Genomic DNA, 22,178 nt, shown 5'->3' with positions numbered 1-22,178 from the left:
CTATTTTCTCTCTCTTGAGGGAAAGCACCTCAGTGTCAGCTGAGTTTTGTGGTATTAGTTTAGAAATGAGTCATCCTAAATGCTTGACAACTCCTTAGTCCACAAGTAATGGATTGTCAAGGAGTTTGAAGCGGTGCAGAAAGAAAAAGACAGCAAATTGGTCATTTCGCGGTGGAAATCAATGAATATCAGTATGATACTTTATAGTGATGGTAGATGAAAGGTAGCAGAAGAATGTTTTTTTCGCTCTACTATAGACTGCAGTCCATAGTATCAAATGAAAAGGTCACGGAAGAGCTACTTATGGAATGTCATAGACAAGTTATGGCATTGGGCTGTGGTAGGCAAGTCTAAAGCTGCAGTCACACCACAAAATTACATTCACTTGTCCATGTGCAATAGGTCGGTACAGAAGCTTGTATCCATTAAACACTGTATAAAGGAGAGAATAGACCCGACTGCACAGGACAGGGGATCTATCCTCCTTTCCTTGCACCAGCGTAGGAACCGTAACCACTTTGCCTCGTAACAGACAGTGGTGGATCCCGTTCTTGCCGCCTGGATGGTCTGCACAACCTGCACACACAGACCCGCCCTCCTCAGCCTGTCCCCCTCAGGAGCCAAGCCTGGAGAGGATGGTCCAGATAGATAGATAGATGGATGGATGGATGGACGGACGGACGGATGGACGGACGGACGGACAGACAGATAGACAGATACTGTAGATAGATAGACGCCTTTTTAATGACCTTTTTTACTATTATAGTCATATAGTATGACTTTTTAAAACTTTTTTCGACATACTGTAGTATGACTTTTATATGACTTTTTTCAACATACTACGCAATAATTTTGTATGACCTTTTTTGACGTACTATAGTATGTTGAAAAAAGTTTTTAAAAAAATCATACTATAGTATGTCAAAAAAGTAAAAAAAAAAAGTCACAGTATACTATGTGGAAAAAGTCATAAAAAGTCATATTATAATATGGGGAAAAAAGTCCTAATATGTCATAGTATAGTAATACTATAGTATGACTTTCTTAAAACTTTTTTCGACATATTATAGTATGACTTTTTATGACTGCTTTTGACATACTATACATGACCTTTTATGACCTTTTTCCACATACTATACTATGACTTTTTATGACTTTTTTTTACATACTATACTCTGACTTTTTAGATATAATGATGGATAGAGAGATGGATAGATGGATTGATATCTATAAGATAGCGAGATGGATAGATAGAATAGAATGACAGATAGAGAGATGGATAGATGAAGATGGATGGATGGATAGATAGATAGATAGATAGATAGATAGATAGATAGAGAGATAGATAGATAGATAGATAGATAGATAGATAGATGCCAGGATGACTCTTAAACAATGAGCAGTCAAACGTCGTCATAGAACACCAGCTTTTGTTTACAACAACTCTGTTGGAAGGATCATTTCCCTGAAGTTACTCCAACCAAACAGCCCCAGCAGACAAACACCGTCATTGAGGGTCATGTTGAACAGTCTGAGTCAGATGGGAACCAGTGGCAGCATCAGTGATGACAGCAGATGGTAGGTCTCCATGGTGAGATGCTATGCCATGTGTGCTTTTTGGTTCCTGCCTGTCGGTCGTACGGTAAAAGAATTCTGCCTTGTTTGAATGAGGAGAATGCAGAGAGGGATACTAATATTTTATCTGTTGTCAGTTGAATTCATGATTGATAGTCCCAGTAACAAAACTAGCCAATATTAGTAACATTTTATCCAGCTCAAGTTAGAAACACCCATGATAAAAAGTAATCAAAACACTGGATGTGTAGGGGATGGTGCAAACAAAGGCCTTAGCATAAACCAAATCTGAACAATGCTCTCCTACTGGAGGTGTGTTTTTGTCTTAGCCATGTCCTGGACAGGTTTTCATAAGAGTTTAATTTGTATCACACATCACACTGGAAGCTAATGTATTCTGAGACACTATGTTTGTTCATGGACAAACGAGCATGTTTTTCAAAGTTATAAAGACACTATTGTAGGGGCCTGCACAGCATTAGAACTTAATGAACTAGTCATTGTAAACATGACTTAACACATTTTGGTCACAAGCTGAAAATAAAATATGACATATAATCACTTTATAAAGTTGTTTTGGTGAACATGTAAGCTTACAATTGCACACATGTTTGTGTCCATTTGATGAACGTGAGTTCAATATTTACTCTGTCTGTCTCTTTAGCTGTTAAATGTCCTACTTTATCCTACTTTTTTCACCAGCTAGTCAATAAATCTGTCTGTCTGCTGTTTGGTGCTGGGCATGTAGAGTACAGTGGATTCATCAGAGCTTTTTCACTAAAAACAGCTGTCTGCTGCTGCTGGAAACCAGGTTGATGACAGCTAAGTTTGTAGGGTGTAAAATCAAAACAATGAGCTAAAAGAGGCTAAAAAAAGCTCTGTAGAGCTGAGGGGAACATCAGAGTTAAGTGACATTTTCTATCACTTTTCACATTACACACATTCATTTGGTCCATTCTTTTTTTAGTTTTTTTCTGCTTTATTTGATAGTGAGAGAGACAGACAAGAGAGGACTCAGCTTTAATGGTATACCTGGTGAGCTACCAGGGCGCCACCATTTGATCCATTATTAATATAAAAAATATTGATTGGTTCAGTGTTAACTTTAAAACCCAAGAGTATCAGGCCATTCATCTGATTTTCCATCCACCAAACGTCATGGTTCAAAGCAATATACAGTATCTTATTGGATTACCACCATGACATTAGCTGCAGATATCATTGGTATCACCCATATCAACCTTACTTCTAGTGCCACCATACTGTAAAAAACTTACACCTGAGTACCTCAAGTATCAAAATCTAATGGATAAATTGAATTTAAATCTACTGAACACATTCACACTTCCCAAAGAATGAACCCTTTCTGTGTGTAGAACCCACCGAGCAGTTAAGATACTGCCTCAAGTATGATCCCACCACACTAAATATCTCTGGTCCAGTTGTAATTGGAGACTGGAGAGTTGGTAGAGATGAGGCCCACAGCAGTAATTCTGACTGGGGCAGTCAGGAGTGCTCCGCCCTCCTTTCAGAAGGAGGCAGAGGCCAGGGTGAGGAATTTAGTAGTCCACCGTAATGTTTGTGCTCCAGAGCCAGCTGGAGCGCTGTGTAAGGCCATGAGGCATCATGAACGCAGAGCTCTGACTGAAAATATCTGTGGATGTCTGGTAATGACGCAGGGTTAAGGGTTCCATTGTTACAAAAAAGACCTGGAAAAGACGTGAGGGTGATGGTTGTTGGTCGTGTCGTGGCACAAGCAATTTGAAATAACAGGTTTCAGAGCGCAGATGCGCTGTGTCTGAAAGGGCCTTCAGTGAGTGAGAGAAGGAGAGGGAACAGGAGAGTACTAAGCGAAAGAAATACAGTAGCAAAAAATGAATGAATGAATGAAAACTAATGAATATTAGCCTATACCAGAGATTCAGAGGGGCAAATTGTTCAGTTTTCTTTCCTGAGAATTAAAAGTAAAATTAAATATAGACCTATTTTTTTTTTTTAAATACCGTTGCAGTGTACTTATTATTTTGTTATTTACATTCTTTAAAAATCACCAGAATGCAGGGAAAAAAGAAAAATTTAATTTTTTCTGGTGGAGGAACCCCAGACCCCCCGCTTTGGTTTTGAAATCCTCACCATTTTTTAGGTCTCAAAATTGGCAAGTATGTTGGTACATGCTGGCTTTTGAGGTCTGATGAACTTAGCCGCAACAGCAACACTGGTATTGTTTTCACATTGTGAGACTGTGTGTGTGTGTATGTCGCATAGCAAAATGTGGTCCTGGAACTACCACAGATGAGGTTTTGAGTACTTTGCCAGGTGTTTATATGTCTGTCTGTTTGTCTTTCTGTCGGTCTGTGGACAGATTTTGTCACCGCGATGGCATCACAACCGTGCAAGATGCAGTCATGAAATTTTACAGGTGTGTAGCTGCAATCAAAATGAAGGCAGATTTTGAAGATGTGCACAGTCTGAGCAACGGTGTTGGAAGTACGGGGGTAGGAAGTTTGGAAGGGGCCAGTGGGTTGGCCAACCCACTTTATGCCCGTGGTTGGATTTGGCGTCGCGGTTGGGGTGATCCCATCACAAGATGGTCTCTAGTTCAAGTAGCCTTTGGTAAGAGAAACTGGTTCGTAAACAACAAGTAGAACTCTCATATTTTATAGTCTAGGGTTGTTTCAGTTAACCTCGACCCAATTGGACTATCCAATGAGTTATTACAACACTAAAACAGATAATAATAATAGTGCAACAGCTGCGACGCCTCTTGATATACATTTAATTCAAACATTAACCAAAAAATAAGACAAATTACAGGTTGATAAGTTTTTATTTGATGTGCAGACAAAAACATCCAATGAACATGTGTAACATGTCTTAAATATATAGCATCATTTCATTCCTTAAAATAAAGCATTGTATGTACACTGTGAAGGACACAAACAAGAAATAAAAAATAAAATCACACCCCGAAAAATGAGGTGATCCTAGAATTTACCACTCCACAACTAAGAGTGAAGTCCATATACATTATACGCTTTAATCGATATACTGTAATAGCATACTCTCACTTGTGAAAGTTTCTCATTCTTCAAACAAACCAATACACTTTCACCTACACACGCACATGCGCGCGCACACACACACAGCCGTGTACTTCTATCTTTGTGAGGACACTCGTTGACATAATGCATTCCCTAGCCCCTTACCCTAACCTTAACCTAAACCTAATTCTAACCTGGACCTTAAAACTAAGTTTGAACCCTCAAACAGGCCTTTGAAGGTCCGTCCCAAAGCAAGGAAAATGTCCTCACTTTCCAAAAAATGTCCTCACTCTGAAGGTCTAAAACTCAAATTGGTCCTCAAATGATAGTTGTACAAGAACACACACACACACACAGACACACACATAGATAATCAATGCCACAATCAGTACATGTGTAGGAAACATCACGAAGGACACGTAATAAAGAACACATAGCCTCTATAGTCACTAATGAATATGTCACCTAGTTCTTCCTCATTATTCAAAATGCATGTCCATAATTCCCATCACTTCTCATGATGGTTCTCTGTTACTGATCTAAAAAAAACTTCTTTCTGTATGACAAACTGTCACATTGCTCTCTGTGGAGAGGACACAAATTTACAATTAAATAAAAGAAATTTCAGAAAAAGCTCTCAGCCGACAGTCTAACACAGCAGCATACAGTATACTGAAGAGTCCTCAGTGCTGCCCTGGTACAAGAGAAGTAACACACCTCTAGTGTGGACAAACTGATGTCATTGTGGCAGGAAGCTTAAAGTGCAAGCGAGTGTATTGCCTAGCTGGGGAGTTGGGTGGCAGGAGCACACCCAGCTGACAGACAGGGAGGTGGTGGGTTTAGGGGGAGGAGGGGGGTGCAGTCTTTGCCCAGTGTGCCAGGCCAAGGCTGGGCGTGGAGAGTCAGCCTCAGTGCCTGAAGGTGTGGATGTCGTTGTGGAGGCTGACTGAAGGGCTGGAGGGCCCGCCGTGTATACGACAGCTGGTGTTACAGCTGCAGCGTTGGATCCACATGACGTTTCTGTAGAAGCCCTCTCCGTCGGGGCAGTGGAAATGGAGCCGCACGGTGCGGGAGAGGGAGGGCGTGCAGCAACGGTCGTCGGTGCAAGTCCCACAGGTGCGAGGACGGTACAGCTGTGTCGTCGAGCACCCGGCAAAGGTGATTGTGACCGGTTCCTGGGGGCGGACAGTTCGCTGACACTTCTTCCCTTTCTGGATGACAGAAACAGAGCCACCATTAAAATGACACCACGAAACCCCCTATTGAGTTTTCATTAAGGAACAATGTAGTATTTATGGATTTCATTATTCATTTCCCATACAATGTGAAAATCACATTAACTCAGAGGATTATAACTGACAAATAGGCTTTAGTAGGCTATAGGCTCATCTCAAAGTCAGCTCACTACCAGTATTATTCAAAGAAATTGAGATGAGTTATTGTTGTAATGTAATATGTAATATTTTATGTTAATCTCCAATTCTTTCATTTCCTAACAGATGTGTTTTTGTAGCGTACTTTGCTAGCTACAGGAAGCTGCAGCTCACATTGCCGGATCTGGCACAGTCTGGTTTCTCTGAGCAGCCGACAGTCTGGGTTGTCGTTGGTCACTCGACTTGAAATGCCCATCCCACACGTGGTGGAACACTCGGTCCACTCAGTGGTTTGTGGGAAACAGCTGGATTTGAGTAACACCTCAGACATGGGGAACGACACCATTTCTGTGGGATGCCAAAAAAAATAACAATGAGTTACAATCAAACATTAAATCCCAGCAAACAGCCGTTATGACATCTATAATCTATCCATATATTCATAATCTTTGGATTAAATGATGCTAATGGGATGTTTTTTTTTCTTTTTTGCCCCAGTAATGGAAGAACTTTAGGCTAGAGATGTCAGTCAGTTGATTGTTTTGTTGGGTCCTGAGCACATTTTCATGAAATTAGCTGTGGACATTAATGGTCCACATAGGACGAATCACACCCCATGACCTTTACTGTATAGTGTTAAAGCCAGGTCAAAATCTTCACTTCTACAGAAGAAATATCCAAGTCTATAATGTAAAGGTTGCCATTATATTTACTGAGCACATTCATGCTCCCCTGAGGTTAAACCCTTTCCATTTTGTACTCACTATGAGCTTTCTTGTAGTTGCCACCCTCAGGATAAAATATCAGCTTTGCTCACAAGATAACAAATACATCTAATTAGCAGAAAAACACTGCCATGATTTTTTTTAATAAAGATTTTTACATTCACGCTCCAAAGGGGAGAACTTTCATTTTCATATTTTTTTAAATGATGTGCGTAAAAATCTCCGAACTGGAATCTGAAATGTATACAAAACATTTCTAATGAAATGTTAGTGTAATGGCCTGGTATATCACAGAATTACACCCAAATGCAAGTCAGAAACTAAGAAAGAATATCTCTGAAACCAGTTCAAGATGTATCATATTGTGGAAAATGACCCTGAGTTTTGCCCATGTCCTGCACATCAAAATAGAAAATCTCCTTCAGACCACATTAAGTGTTGGTGGTGGGCATCAGGAAGAAGTTCACCTCTGAACGTGGCCCCTCCGGTAGCAACTGGGTGCCGGGGCTGCGGCTGGACCTGCAGCAGGGCACTGATGTGGTTGGGAAGGGGCTGGCTGTCTGGCAGGGAGGTGTGTGTCAGCTCGTCTGGCTCCTCACTGATGTGGTTGTCGTCGTCACACACCCATTCCTCGCAGCAGCCGCCCTCGGGCCTGGCCAGCCGGGGCCGCGAGCAGCGCAAGTCGGGCAGTGGCACTTGGCGAGGACAGAGGGGCATGCAGCCCACCACCCTGTCCATACAGATGCACTGGTGCTGGCAGCTGGGCTGGAAGTCCTCGCCATGCTGGTACACCCGTCCGCCGAACTCGCACGGCAAACCCTGGGCCTCAGCTGTCAACACACACACACACACAAAACAGGAAACACAGCTGTGAACAGAGACCTTTGAACTTCATAGAAGGACACAGCGGAAAACCTGCGTTTACACGAACACAACCACAAATACATCATAGCCTGTAGGATCAAATTGCACAAAGAAATATATTTTGTAAAAGGGAATATTTCATGATTTTGTACTGCAATTCTATAATAATAAAAAAGAATGGTCAAAATTTGTGCAACAGAGGCAGAAATATCCTTTCTATCAGTCCCTATAGTCAATCTCAAAAAACTCTGGATCCTACACTTCCCATGATGCAACTTCATAGCACCTTTTAGTAGACCCTCCCTGGCTGGAAAACGCCTATATCTTTAGAATTTTATATACCTCCAGTTTATGACACAGATTCTCTGGTTAAAGCTGCAGTAGGCACAATGTTTTTGGCATCATTGGGCAAAAATTCCATAATAACCTTTCATCATATTGTAATTCAAGTGTTCTGAGAGAAAACTAGACTTCTGAACCTCATCATGGCTCTGTTTTCGGGCTTTAAAAAATCTAGCCCGTGACGGAAGACTTTGGCCAATCATAGGTCATTTCAGAGAGAGAGCGTTCCTATTGGCTGTGCTCCAGCTGGTGGGTGGTGCTTGGTATTTCCTCAGCAGATCTCAACATGGCTGCCGGGTCACAAACTTTCTCATTTTACAGCTAAACAGTACACTACAAGATGTTTTTGAATACATTTGAGGCGATAATACAGTATACAAATGTCAACTGATAAAGCCCATTGTCTTTTCTATATATTAAATTTAATTCAATTTAATGACTTTGTTTTTTCCTGACGAACCCCCCTCTTTGTGCTGTACTGCTGCCGCTTAGTATCTTTATTGTGGAGATAAAGGGTGGGTGGGGGAGTGTTTATAATTATGAAAATGTCCTAAGAAATGTCTAGTAACCTTCATGTTATGGCAAAATGTTGGACAAAATGTCAATAACATTTTTTAATTCAGTTTAACAATGTGCCTTCACTCACCTCGACACAGTCCTCTCTCAGGGTCTCCTCCAGCCCCCAGATGGCAGCGTAGCCCCTTGATGTGATCGCAAGGTTCGGTGGTGCTGCAGTCCTCATTAAACTGCCGAGCACAAACTTTACAGCAGCCACAGTGGTCAGTCACCCAGCTGACGCCTGGCCGGCACGGCTGGGGCAAGGGCGTGCACGAGCACTCAGCCGGGCACTCACTGTCTGCCTGAGGAACGGAGTCAAAGGTCAGGTCAGGATGTGTCACAATAGGTGGGTGTGATTTTAAAAATCTAAATCAAACTAATAAAATGAGTTAAGAATAAGTTCATCCAAGATATAATGACTGAACAATGTGAAATTTCACAAACAGAAATTAATAACAGAGATGGTTTAAAAGCAAGTGGCCACAAGTCACTGCAACTCACCATCCCTGCAGCGCTGCCAAGCACAAACAAGGTGGAAATGATCTGCTGCAAAGTAACTGGGCTAAACATCCTGATTACAGCAAATGACCAAAAAGAAAAAGCTGGTAAAAAACCTTCCAAAGGAATTAAAGAATTGTAGAAGTAAGAAGTTGTTTAGATCGACTATCCAAAAGTCCCAAGAGGAAAGAAGTCTTATTCGTCAGCTCCAGGATAAAAAATGTATCCACAGTTAAGAGTCTGTGCACCGAGAGGTACGCCCGTCTGCTCTTTCTCGCTCTCCCTCCTACACTATCTTGTTGTTAGCACAGGTCAGCTCTACTTCATAGAGAGGTTTCCCTGTGTAGGGCCTGTACTTATAGACGCACATGCCCCCGCCCCCGCTGTGATATCATCCACTCTCCTCTCAAGACAGCAGGAGAGTGTCCAGACGGAGGTGGTGGCGGGTTTGCTGGTGTGAGATACTGACAGAGATGTGTTCAAATCACTGTATTATTGTGGACATATGACCTCAGGGAGTCAAAATATATGCAAGAAACTTTAATAATTAATAGTAGTTGGTTTATCCAGGCAACCAAATAATGATTCAAATATGTTGTGCCATAGGCTTTAAGGGTAACCCTAAGCCTCACACACACCCAGGGATATTTGACAGATGTCTGCAAGAACAAAGAAAACAATGGTAGGACAGGTGTAATGGAAAACCTGAGTGGGGAATCCCACTCCATCATGGTAAGAGTCTTGAACAGGGGAAGTGGTGATGTGGAGAAAATCCCTGTGAACAACACTTCCACCAGCTCTGGCCAACCAGCCGGGCTCTGTCCTCTCTGCTGCAGCTAGTGTGCTGTGGGACACTGTTCTCAGGACATCCTGCGCTCCCTCCATCTCTTTCCGAATGGGCCGCTTTCCAGGAAATACAGGCCTGTCCTCAGGTTCCCATGATTGGTAGGAAAACGCTGCATTCCCATTGTCATCCCAGGGGCACGTAAAAAGTGTTTTGTTGGAGAGCAGGAAGGTCCTCACATTAAGCGTTGGCTTACGCTGTCATGAAACATGGGAAATGTAATTTGGCGCGTTTGATAAGGCTGCCGAAGGTCTTCCCCTTGCTCCCTGAAAAACATGGTGTCTACAATCTGCTGAGAGAAACTTACATAAGAGATATGATGCGGTGATTATACAGAACTGCTTTCTGTGGGACCTTATACCAGGACGGACAGTAATACGTTCTATAGCAGTGATTCCCAGCCTGAAAAAGGGCACCAGATGATTAAGGCATACGAAGAAAGAAAACAAAAAATGAGGTCCACTCAGCTGTTCTGGAGCTTTTGATCATATCACATGATCTTCCTCAGCAGATGGAATTGATGCAGTTGTCAAGGGAATGTACTGTAGATGCTCAAATTTCCAATTTTCTATCCACTTTAAGGACTTTTTGTCCATGTTGGCTCAGTAGCTGTTTTAGAGACTGAAAGACAAGAAGTCCTTCAGTCTTTGGAAATTTGAAAATCTACATTACCATGACACTTGGGCCACTCTATCTATTGGGGAAAACCTTGTGATAAGATAAAAAGGTCCAACCGAGACTTTGTGGTGAAAAAAAAGTCAAGAATGAATTTTCAATCGCAAAATTATGATTATTTTTTGTGACTGCTTTTCCCTTGTAAAATACGGGATACTCTCTAAAGTTTCCATCAAATGAAACAATCCAAAAAAGAGGGGAAGACCACAACAACTCTGAGGTAGCCACAAGGTAGCGTGATAATCAAATGTGTTGTGTATGTCAATCACGCCGCACCTGCAGCAGCCGCCTCTCTATCACGCCTCCTGCCTCCAGTTCTCATGAGCCAGTGATAGCCTGGCCTACTTACACTAAGTTTGATTGTCTTTGAGAAAAAACAAAACAAATGCAATGTGAGAATAAGGAAATACTGAAGCATGTCTAAATGACCGAAATTATTTGAATTATCTGAACGGAAAAAGAGACTATTGAAGGAGCAAGTTGAGATCTTAAGGTGTTAAGATATATTGACCTGCCGTTGGTTGCTTTGTAAAGTTAGTTGATAAAGTAATTTGCAAACTGCAAGCTAGTTAGTATCATGGAGCCAATGGTCCAAATAAAATATAGGAACATTACAGAACATTATTCTAAGATATATGATTGTAATGTAAGGTCACGTCACTGTTTTGGCCAATGCCCAGGATGCTCGCTCGTACCTACAGTGCGCGGACATGCACACGAGCACGAGCAAGAGCAACAGGATGCTGACTGCAGTTCACTTAGCGGCCACAGGTGTCATTAATAACAAGGATCTTCTGAAAGCTACATATAGTACCTTTAAGTTGCAGATGAAACATGCTTGCGCATGTTTTGTGTTTGTGTGTGTTTGACGCACATGAGAAAGTGGTGTATAGTATTATTTTGTTTGAGGAGCTGAAATTGCCTGCACACTTTAATATTGTTGACAATGGGAGCGCACTAGCATTGCTATTTGCGTTATGTGTATGGAATATTGGCATTTGTGTGTGTTGCTGACTGTTTTATAAAAACAACTTTTTCTTAGTCATATTTGCCCCAATCTCACCTACTGCTGCTTTAAGGGGCCACAAACCACAAAGTGTGGAAGTAATGAGAGAACTATTATTACCATTAAAATGTGTTGCAGGTAGTAATAGTTTTGTATATTTCAATAAAGAATTTGAATGCCATGGTATTTCAAAAGCATTTCCACATTTTTTGGCATCAAAGAAGTCCCATTTGAAGATGAAAAAGGACTAACCTCAGCCCCCCCGCAGCCCACCCTGAAAACCTCATCAAACTTCAGTTTGTTGATGGGACCAAACCTGAGGCCTTTATGTTGAAAGCTGGTCCCACTACACACGGCTCACTTCCTGAGAGCAGGTGTTGTACCTCCAGACTGAAACGGTGAAGTTACTGTGCGCAGAGAGAGCACAACATCAAACCACACGCAGCCACCCAGACACCCGGCCGGCTGGGCTGCAAAACCACCAGGGACGCTGGAGCGGGGTGAGATGGGGGGATGAGAGGGAGGTTGGGGGTGAGAGCACCTTGTTGGGCAGGAGTGGGGAGGAGGGCAGCAGTCTGGATTCTTAAAATTCCTGGCCCACAAAGGCAGGATGTGTGTACTGGCCACGCTGCGTCAGACACTGATGGAGGAGGAGGGAGTCGAGGAGGGGTGGAGGGGTTGCCAGTTTGGCAGCCTCCTGCCTGGCCATGTGCCAACCATTGTTTGTTAGCCAGGCAAACATTTCCAAAACTCATGGAGGTCAGGAGTTATTCATCACGCTGTTGCCCCCCCCCCCCATCTCGTTTGTTTTCTCAGCTCGATATCTGACACCATCCACCAGCCTGAAGAGTCAGTCCGATAAAAAAGTGTTTTTAACATTTTTCTCACAAACAACAAGGTAACTTGTCTCACCGAGAACAGTTGTTTCTTCAATCTGCTCTCATTTTGTAACCATAGATGCGACAACACTCCTTTAACTGTGAGGTTTCCTTGAAGAGGTAGTAATGAAAATGGCAAAACCTGCTAAATAACTCAGAATCTCTCTTTTATAGCAATCCAAAGGGTAAACAAGAAGTGTTTGCAGCATGCAGGAAGAGGTGCTGTAACGCTAAAAGATAACAGGCTCACAGCGGGTCCAGTCCAGGGTGTTAGGAGTTAGCAGCCAGGAGTTTTTCTTACATTAAATCATGTGAACATGTTCTATAGTAGAAATCCAAAATACCATAAGTATGAACCTGAAACTGAGCATGATACGTCCCCTTTAATTCTACTACAGCAAACATTGATTGGGCTCATCTGTTTTAGTAAATATGACACTAAAATTAAGAATTTGAGAAAAACAAAATGCACTTCTGATTCTAATTTGCAGTAGGCTTAGTAATTCATTCATTCATTCATGATCTGATGAACCATAACCTCTTGTTCCTACAGCACCATATACACACGTGGACAAAATTGTTGGTACCCTTCCGTTAAAGAAAGAAAAACTCACAATGGTCACTGAAATAACTTGAAACTGACAAAAGTAATAATAAATAAAAATTTACTGAAAATTAATTAATGAAAATCAGACATTGTTTTTGAATTATGGTTCAACAGAATCATTTTAAAAAACAAACTAATGAAACTGGCCTGGACAAAAATGATGGTACCCCAAGAAAAGATGTAAAATAATGTGACCATAGGGACATATTAAACTAAGGTGTGTCCTGTAAATAGCATCACATGTGTCTTCAAACTTGTAATCAGTCAGTCTGCCTATTTAAAGGGTGAAAAGTAGTCACTGTGCTGTTTGGTATCATGGTGTGTACCACACTGAACATGGACCACAGAAAGCTAAGGAGAGAGTTGTCTCAGGAGATCAGAAAGAACATTATAGACCTTCATGTTAAAGGTAAAGGCTATAAGACCATCTCCAAGCAGCCTGATGTTCCTGTGACTACAACTGCACATATTATTCAGAAGTTTATGGTCCACGGGACTGTAGCCAACCTCCCTGGACGTGGCCGCAAGAGGAAAATTGATGACAAATTGAAGAGACGGATAATACGAATGGTAACCAAAGAGCCCAGAACAACTTCCAAAGAGATTAGAGGTGAACTCCAAGGTCAAGGTACATCAGTGTCAGATCGCACCATCCGTCACTGTTTGAGCCAAAGTGGACTTAATGGAAGACGACCAAGGAGGACACCAAATCATAAAAAAACGAGACTGGAATTTTCCAAAATGCATATTGACAAGCCACAAAGCTTCTGGGAGAATGTCTTTTGGACAGATGAGACAAAACTGGAGCTTTTTGGCAAGTCACATCAGCTCTATGTTCACAGACGCAAAAATTAAGCATACAAAGAAAGAACACTGTACCTAATGTGAAACATGGAGGAGGCTCGGTTATGTTATGGGGCTGCTTTGCTGCATCTGGCACAGGGTGTCTTGAATCTGTGCAGGGTACAATGAAATCTCAAGACTATCAAGGCATTCTGGAGCGAAATGTGCTGCCCAGTGTCAGAAAGCTTGGTCTCAGTTGCAGGTCATGGGTCCTCAAACAGGATAATGACCCAAAACACAGCTAAAAACACCCAAGAATGGCTAAGAACAAAACATTGGACTATTCTGAAGTGGCCTTCTATGAGCCCTGATCTAAATCCTATTGAACATCTGTGGAAGGAGCTGAAACATGCAGTCTGGAGAAGGCACCCTTCAAACCTGAGACAGCTGGAGCAGTTTGCTCACGAGGAGTGGGCCAAAATACCTGTCGACAGGTGCAGAAGTCTCATTGAGAGTTACAGAAATCGCTTGATTGCAGTGATTGCCTCAAAAGGTTGTGCAACCAAATATTAAGTTAAGGGTACCATCATTTTTGTCCAGGCCAGTTTCATTAGTTTGTTTTTTAAAATGATTCTGTTGAACCACAATTCAAAAACAATGTCTGATTTTCATTAGTTCATTTTCAGTAAATTTTTATTTATTATTACTTTTGTCAGTTTCAAGTTATTTCAGTGACCATTGTGGGTTTTTCTTTCTTTTACGGAAGGGTACCAACAATTTTGTCCACGTCTGTACTGTAGACAAACTAGCCACACCACTGATGAGATGCTAAGAATCACTGCTGCCGCAAGGCACATGTGCATCACGCGCTGTGCGCCGGGCAAACAGCCTGGCCATAACACTGCCGTTTGTCACTGAGGTGTCACAGACCTCGTGGTAAAGGCATTCATATGATACCACTGTATGTTCACTGTCTTAAAAAAATCAAACCTACAACAGCATTCAAAAGACAGTAATGTTAATACCAGTCAGATAATCCACCATCATTTTTTAAAAGTAGGCCGAGCAAACCAAGAACTGAGGAGGAGCATAATTCAATTTTTAAAATCATGGTGATCACTGAGACAGGCAGAGCCTTATTATAATATAACCTTAATGGTTCTATGTTTCACATTAAGATGGTTAAATTATGTGAGAAATAGGCCTACCAGAAGGCTGCAGTTTAATTTTTGGACTATTCAAACAAGACAGTTTAATTTAAAAGACATATATCAGCTTATCTTGTTTCATTTTTCCAACAGGGTTATTGTGACTGGTACAGTCTGGTCAGATTGAATTTTTTTATAAAAACAAGATTTGATTCAAACCAAAAACAAAATTCAAAAAAGTATGGGTGCCTCACAATCAAGGTCAATATGATCAGCAGGTTAAGAGGCTATGTCAATCCTGTTACCAGCTAAAACCTTGCCTAGGACACCAAATTGGTCTCTGACAAGAATAACAAAATGATCAGTATGTTGTCTGTCTTGTTGTATTGCCAGGTGTGAGGAACACTGCAGACTCTACAGGCTTTAGACTTTTACTCTTTTTATTTCTAACATCATACCATAACAGTCTTTTTTTTATCTTTTCCAGCCTGGTTGTGTCTGTAAACAGTAGATGCAAGAAGAACTAAGCACACCTCAACACATTTTGCGCAATAGTTGTCAAAAACATGCAATTAGGTAAATGTATATGTATGTTCAGTGGAGAATCAGCTGTGTGAAGCGCGTGTGTGTGTGTGTGTGTGTAAGCTGCACCCCAGCCCATGACACCACCTCCACAAGTTACGTCTCCGCCACATTCCTCATACTAGTGTCCTTAAAAAGCTCCTGGTACACTGCAGTCATCACTCATCCCACTTATCCCGAATGGGTTCCATTTTCCCCTCCAGACACATACGTCCATACTGTACGCAGTGATCACCAGCTGAGTATCAGAATTCATAGATGAGTGTGAGCAGATTATGTCATGAGCAGTGGTGCATTTGGATGCCCATGACTGGCAGCAGGCATCTGCACATCAGCCCTTTCATATAAAGCTTTCCTTCATATTGGTTGTTCATCGCTGGTATTCCTTTCCCTACTTTTTTTCACAGTTTCACACTAAATGTAAGAATAAAATGTTCCACTAGCTTCTGTAAGTCAATGCAATCGCTCATTTAGCATTTCTTTCATTGGTCTTTCTGAGAAGGTGAAGCACATGGATTTACTCCATATTCTAAATTAATGCTCTACATCACTTTGTATTAAAAGTTAAACAACAAATTCACCAACTCTCTCCTCAGCGGATAGCAATGTCTTAATCAGCCGTCTGAAAATTATCATTCCCAGGACGTCAAATACCAAGGCTTTGTCACGGCTGTCGGCGTGTGATACTGCTGCACAATGTACCCTTTAGTACCTGTATGAGACACACCGGGCTTTCCATTAATTACATTGTAAACCCGTCCATGGCAACAGTAAACGCTCAGAGAATGTGCACCGGGAGTGTGGTTACGTAGTTTAAAGAGCAAAGAGAGACACGCAAGGTGGGCAGAAGGGGAGGTGGATGGACCTAACGACAAAGGGCTTTCATCCAGGAGACTGGACAGGAGACAGGAGACCGCTGTTTGTGTCCTGTGTGTTAAGTTTCACTTTCACATTACAATCAGCTGTTCGTTCACATCCCGTGTTCACAACATTCAGTTTCATTTTCACGTTACAAACGTTGTAGTTTTAAGCCCAACCATGTTGTTTTTTTCCTTAACCTAACTAAGTGGTTTTGACGCCTAAACCTAAAGTGACACCATGGGGCATGACAAAGCGCCAGTATGTGACGAGTTGAGTTGAGAACGTGTTGGAAAAACTATGTTGGCATCAGTAATGTGGATCTGGACTGGTCTGACCAACAGGTCCTTCTCTGTTATACTTCTGCTGTCTGATCCTCTTGTGCTTCTCTCTTTTTTTTTGGAGGAGAGGGGGAGGGGGTAGTCTATTCTGGGTCCCATCTTATTTACTATGCTAACCCTAGGGCAAATTGTGCATAGACATAACGTTGTTTTTCATTGCTATGCAGATGATACACCGCTATTATGTCCCGAAGAAGCCTGGTACCAACGATGTATTCTTTATAATGTTCTGCCTCGCTGGATTTAAGAATTAAATGTTCCACATCCAAAATGTAACTATAATAAAGCGAGGAATCTCTGTCTGTGTTTCTGTGTGTTATTTGCATATCTCGAGAACCGTTCATCCGATCGACTTCACACTTGGCGGGTGTATTGCTGGGGACCCAAGGACACGCAGTGTCGTATTTGTTGCAATTTGGACACACGACACATTTAATATTAAGAAACTTTGAATAAAGAAGCACACAGCGCTCTGTGCTGCAGCGGGGGCGGGGCTTCAGGGCTCTGCAGACTGAGACAAGCATGTCGTCCACAGCGTAGAGACCACAGCTCTGTGCTCCGAAAGGGCACTGTCCCGCGATTTGGGACGGCTGCGGCTCGAAGTGTCCTTGAGCAAGACACTTAACCCCAAATTGCTCCCGAAGGCTGTGCCGTCGGGGTGTGAATTTAGATTAGATCCTTGTGGGCAGGTTGGCACCTTGCATGGCAGCCTCTGCTATCAGTGTATGAATGTGTGTGTGAATGGGTGAATGCTGACATGTAGTGTAAAGCGTTTGAGTGATCAGAAGACTATAAAAGCGCTTTATAAATGCAAGTCCATTTACCATTTCCCTCAAGCAATCGGCCAGTTCCGAACAAGCTTGCGCTCCCAGCGGCTGCAGCTCGTTGACTGCTGTTCACTTTACAGCCAGACTCTTCCTCACTTCCCTGGAGTCAACTACTTGCTGATACTTGCTCATATAAAAACTACAAAGCACTGTGTATAAAAAGCACCCATTTGGAGGATTTAGTTCCAAAATTCTCACTTCCCTTAACAAGGCTTTATTTGGATGGGTTTTCATTAGCAGGATGAGGTAGTTCCACAAACTCCTAAACTCTTGGGATGAATAAAAGTGAAGGAAAAAGCGGGGTAGTCCTGCACGTGGGGGCTGCAGGTGTGGCTGTCCTGCAGCCACATACAAAAGGGAGTCATGATTTGAGCTGGCAGCTGCCCAAGCAGCGGGGCAGAGGGAAGCTGTGGCCTGCACATTCCTCTACAGCATCTAATAGGAGTGATGACAGCAGGGAGCACAGAGCAGCAATAACTGGCCACAGTGAGAGCAATACTAGCAATAACCTGGCCATTGTGTGTCTGGCATGAGCAGGTGTGCTACAGGTACTGATGGACACATCCCTTCCACAGAGAGGTTGAGGTAGGCCTATTCAACAAGTGGATTTAAAGGTGCTTAAAGGTGCAGCTTCTCTGTGTGCAATACTCAAGAAGCTTTTTTAAGTCAGTAAATTTGTCTTTATTTTAAGGTGCATTAGAGAATCAAAATAGAATGCTTTTTATATTAACAGTGGATCAAATGTTGTGAAAGTTGTCCCTGTTAGTGACAGCTCTGATGTTCATCTCAGCTCACTAACATTGCAAAAATCACATCCTGTCTCAAAATGATGCAGAAAAATTAGTCCATTTGTTAGATTATTGCAGCTCCTTCTTATCAGGCTGCTCCAGTAAGTCTCTTAAGACTCTCCAGTTGATCCAGAATACTGCAGCACGTGTACTGACAATAACTAAAAGAGATTATATGTCTCCTGGACCAGCTTCTCTGCACTGGCTCCCTGTAGAATCCAGAATCCAGAATAGAAATAATCATCCTCCTCATCTACAAAGCCATAAATCCATCAGGCACCATCATATCTTAAAGAGCTCCTAGTACCCTATTACCCCACTAGAACGCTGCGCTCTCAGAATGCAGCAGGGTTACTTGAGGTTCCTAGAGTCTCCAGAAGTAGAATGGGAGCCAGAGCCTTCAGCTATCAAGCTCCTCTTCTGTGGAACCAGCTCCCAGTTTCAGTGCGGGAGGTAGACACCCTCTCCACATTTAAGAGTAGGCTTAAGACTTTCCTCTTTGATACCGCTTATAGTTAGGGCTGGCCCAAGGCTGGCTCAGGCTGCCTTGGACCAGCCCCTAGTTTTGCTGCTATAGGCCTGCCGAGGGACTACATAACAAAACAAACGGTCAAACGCTAATTTAACATGCCAGAATTAAATCCCCCTTTCAGTACCATGGATAGCGCCACTCGGCCAGGCGTGCCAAAACAGTAAGCCTATTTATAAACCTCAATATTTAATATAAAATAATCACAAAATGCAAGAACTAAAAAAAACAGTCTGCTTTGATGACGGATTTCTGTCTTCTTTTTCTGATTTCCTGTGGAGGGGTCTTCTGCAGTGTGTCGCCCCTCGTTCACCCACATCTCTGCAAATCTCCGGGCAGGGAAGGAGGCGACCGCTGGTCCATTTACTGAGATGAACAACAGACTGTTCAGCGTGGAGACGTTCACAACGTATCCTAGACGCAGTGTCATCTCTTGTCATACAAGCGCAAGTGAAAGTCCATTACTGATTTGATTTGATGATTGTTGTTTGCTCTGTAGATGATTCGCTCTCGTCGGCAATATTATGCAGACCTACTATTTTTGCAGGACGTGAACATTGTATCGATAAATTACAGCACCCTCGTTCTCACCCCCCTCCACCGTGCCTTCCCGTGTGTCGGCTTGTCTTGATGCTCTCTACATTGCCCAAAAACACGCTACAATGGCATGGAAAATCCGGATTTTAGAAAAACAATCTTGAACATCAACATATGCCAAAGCAACCACAGCTAAAACACAGTCCAACCCGTTCTCACTCCCAAAAAGTTTAACTATGACAAGCTATGAAAATTAAAAAATCTAAAACGATTGCATGAGTCTTTGGAGCAGTCGTATAGTTGTCGGACCCTGGTCGTAGCTGGGTGATGCTACGCTATGATTGGCCAGTCTGCGTTTGAAGGGCGGGACTTAGCGAAGGGTCAATTGAGGACTGTGTGGTCCAGTAGGCCCAAAAATACACTGAACTACATAGACCCCAATTCATAGTTATCACGTGATGTCACGGCCCTATGGGAACGACGCCCCCCCGGAGGGCAAAACAAAGCTGCCTTCTACTGTCCGCCAACGACAGCTCAGCTTTTACAACACTTAGTAGCCAAAATGTTAGATAGTTGTTGTTCAAATTGGATGCACAAACCGAAGAGAAGACAAGCCTGGGCTTTGTTTCTACAGAATCCTGTAATAGAAATAGAAATAAAAAAGGTGGGCAATGGGTGGAGGCATTCTCCATAACATCCCAGACTAAAAATGAAGTAAACACAGTATGAGGAGATACAGTACACACAAAGTAAGTTTGCAGGAAAACACACTTAATACAATTGAAGAAACACCATGAATTAGCTAAAAATGACAGAGGCCAGAGCCACAGATGCTGCCTCTCCCTCCAGTCAATCTGAGGTTTCTTAAACGGCACACTGCATATTTAGTACACAAGAATAAACAAACTGGTATTTCAAAGGGACTTTAGTGTGGGAGCTGGTGGTGTAGCCAGCTGACAGAGAGTGTCCTGTTTAGTGGGCAGGGGAAAGGTGGCACCACTACACAGCGCTGCCTGTGATTCAGAGGGGAAAATGTTATCACAGTAAAGCCGTAAACAGAAACCGTTCCAGGGCTCCACTACGGGAACTGGGACACAAACACATAAAGCTCACTGAGTCCGAGGGCTGCTGGAAAACCAACATACAGTAAATGGAAATGAAGTCACGTTTGATCACGAAATGACAGCACAGAAGGTATTGTATGTATGTGTGAGTATAAGAAACAGGCCTGGCTACACTCAACCTTGATGTAGCTCATTGCAAAATACGCTTCCTTCAGCAAACCGGCGAGATCATTTGTTTGCTCAGCAGCGAGCAGCATGCACTAATACCCGATGACAAATATTCTGTGTTATTGGAGACTAAAATTAGGCGGGAGTGTTTGCGCTGATATTCAACTGGATTGAGGTCACTTATTCAAAGGGCCCTTTGAAACTCTTGGAGGGTCTTGAATTGACAGACAATATGCTTCAAAGCTGAAATCTAGACTTCTCCAGCATCTAAATACCACATATAAAGTTCCTGAAGAAATGCATTTCTAAAGAAAGAGAAGCTAAAATCTCTCTGGCTACATTAAGCAGATTACTGAAGGATATTTAAAGCACTGAATCAGAGGTGACTGGACTGTGTTTCATCCACCAGGCTTCATCAGTTCTTCTGATTAGTGGGAAGTCGCAGCCATTTGAACCTGTGTGCATCATTCACATCTTGATGTCACATGACTGAGAGAATAGTAAGATTTCTTTTTAAAAGTAATTTTCCCTAATCATCTCTTCAATCTGCTGAAGCCCCCCTGGTGGGCCCCCACTTTGAAGATATGGTTAGCGTTAAATGTTTATATATATATAACAATTGACTTGTATATTGACGTTTTATTTTTTATTTTATTGTTGGTCATTGGCGCTTTCTATATACTGTACATTTATATAAATACCTATTTTTCACTAATTGTGTACATAACACATATTTGGCAAATAAAGGTGATTCTGATTCTGATGCCACGGTTGCAAAAAAAGATGTCACCCTAATTTAATCAGTCAACAATTTTATTCTGAAAGTTGTCTTTCTTACACCATGGTCCAGTATTTATGTTCACGAGTCAACATGAGTGACTCTACGGTGACATCTACTGCTGCAAAAACCAACCTTGTTATACAACAGGAAGCTGATACCTGATACCTCGCTGATGAGGTATTGCTCATTCAAAGCTATTACACATTATATCATGACATCATATGATCACTGTAATATTGAATGAGGCATGCTGCACCTGCTCACCGTCTCCTCTTCACCAATATCAGAGGTGACAATGGGTAGATTGGAAGTTGACTGCTGGCGTTCAGGCTCTGCATCTAGCAAACATCTCAGATGTTTCTACAAATAAAGAGATAAATCAGAAAAAAACATGAAGTACTTTAAAAGAAAAAAAGATTAGTTGTGAATGTCAACAGCAAAACTCCATTTTGGAGTGATTTACTAATCCTGCATTTAGGCTTTAAATTAAGTGGGAAAATAGGCTCCTAGAAAAAAAAAACATTTTAAGACATGATTGTGTTGATGGAGATTTGCAATTGACCTGGTTAATGTCACAGTACTTGATGCCTGGGGAGGAATGGTCCCTATACCATGCAGCTCTATATCACTTTTAGCTTCTACATTTAAACACGTGGGAAACACGTGAAACTGTTACTTCTGTTTGCTTCTGTTGACGAGGGCCAGGAGGACTCACTAGCTCAACACCAAAAACAGCCATATATACTATAAATATTGATAATAATGTATGGTTTTGCACAAGGGAAT

General features: G+C 42.1%; 1 protein-coding gene across 1 annotated transcript; it reads right to left on the bottom strand.

Annotated features, from left to right (window-relative positions):
* Positions 1 to 4,866: 4,866 nt before the first annotated feature.
* Positions 4,867 to 9,311, bottom strand: ccn1l2 (cellular communication network factor 1, like 2). The gene is made up of 5 exons (XM_037776591.1): positions 8,980 to 9,311; positions 8,567 to 8,780; positions 7,182 to 7,544; positions 6,135 to 6,337; positions 4,867 to 5,827 (listed from the first exon to the last, which is right to left on the bottom strand). The coding sequence occupies exons 1-5, from the start codon at positions 9,046 to 9,048 to the stop codon at positions 5,525 to 5,527; spliced, it is 1,152 nt and encodes a 383-aa protein (XP_037632519.1). The 5' UTR covers positions 9,049 to 9,311; the 3' UTR covers positions 4,867 to 5,524.
* Positions 9,312 to 22,178: the final 12,867 nt, after the last annotated feature.

Source organism: Sebastes umbrosus, chromosome 8, assembly GCF_015220745.1.
Source record: "Sebastes umbrosus isolate fSebUmb1 chromosome 8, fSebUmb1.pri, whole genome shotgun sequence".
Classification (NCBI taxonomy): domain Eukaryota; kingdom Metazoa; phylum Chordata; class Actinopteri; order Perciformes; family Sebastidae; genus Sebastes; species Sebastes umbrosus.
The sequence above is the reverse complement of the archived record's forward strand: the minus strand, read 5'-3'. Positions and strand labels throughout refer to the sequence as shown.

Excerpts from the sequence above, each read along its gene's own strand:
- ccn1l2 (XM_037776591.1), bottom strand. The coding sequence starts at position 9,048 with ATGTTTAGCCCAGTTACTTTGCAGCAGATCATTTCCACCTTGTTTGTG. Across the intron at positions 8,781-8,979 it reads TTGGCAGCGCTGCAGGGATG|GCAGACAGTGAGTGCCCGGC; the intron begins GTGAGTTGCAGT and ends TCCGTTCCTCAG. Across the intron at positions 7,545-8,566 it reads TGAGAGAGGACTGTGTCGAG|CTGAGGCCCAGGGTTTGCCG; the intron begins GTGAGTGAAGGC and ends GTGTGTTGACAG.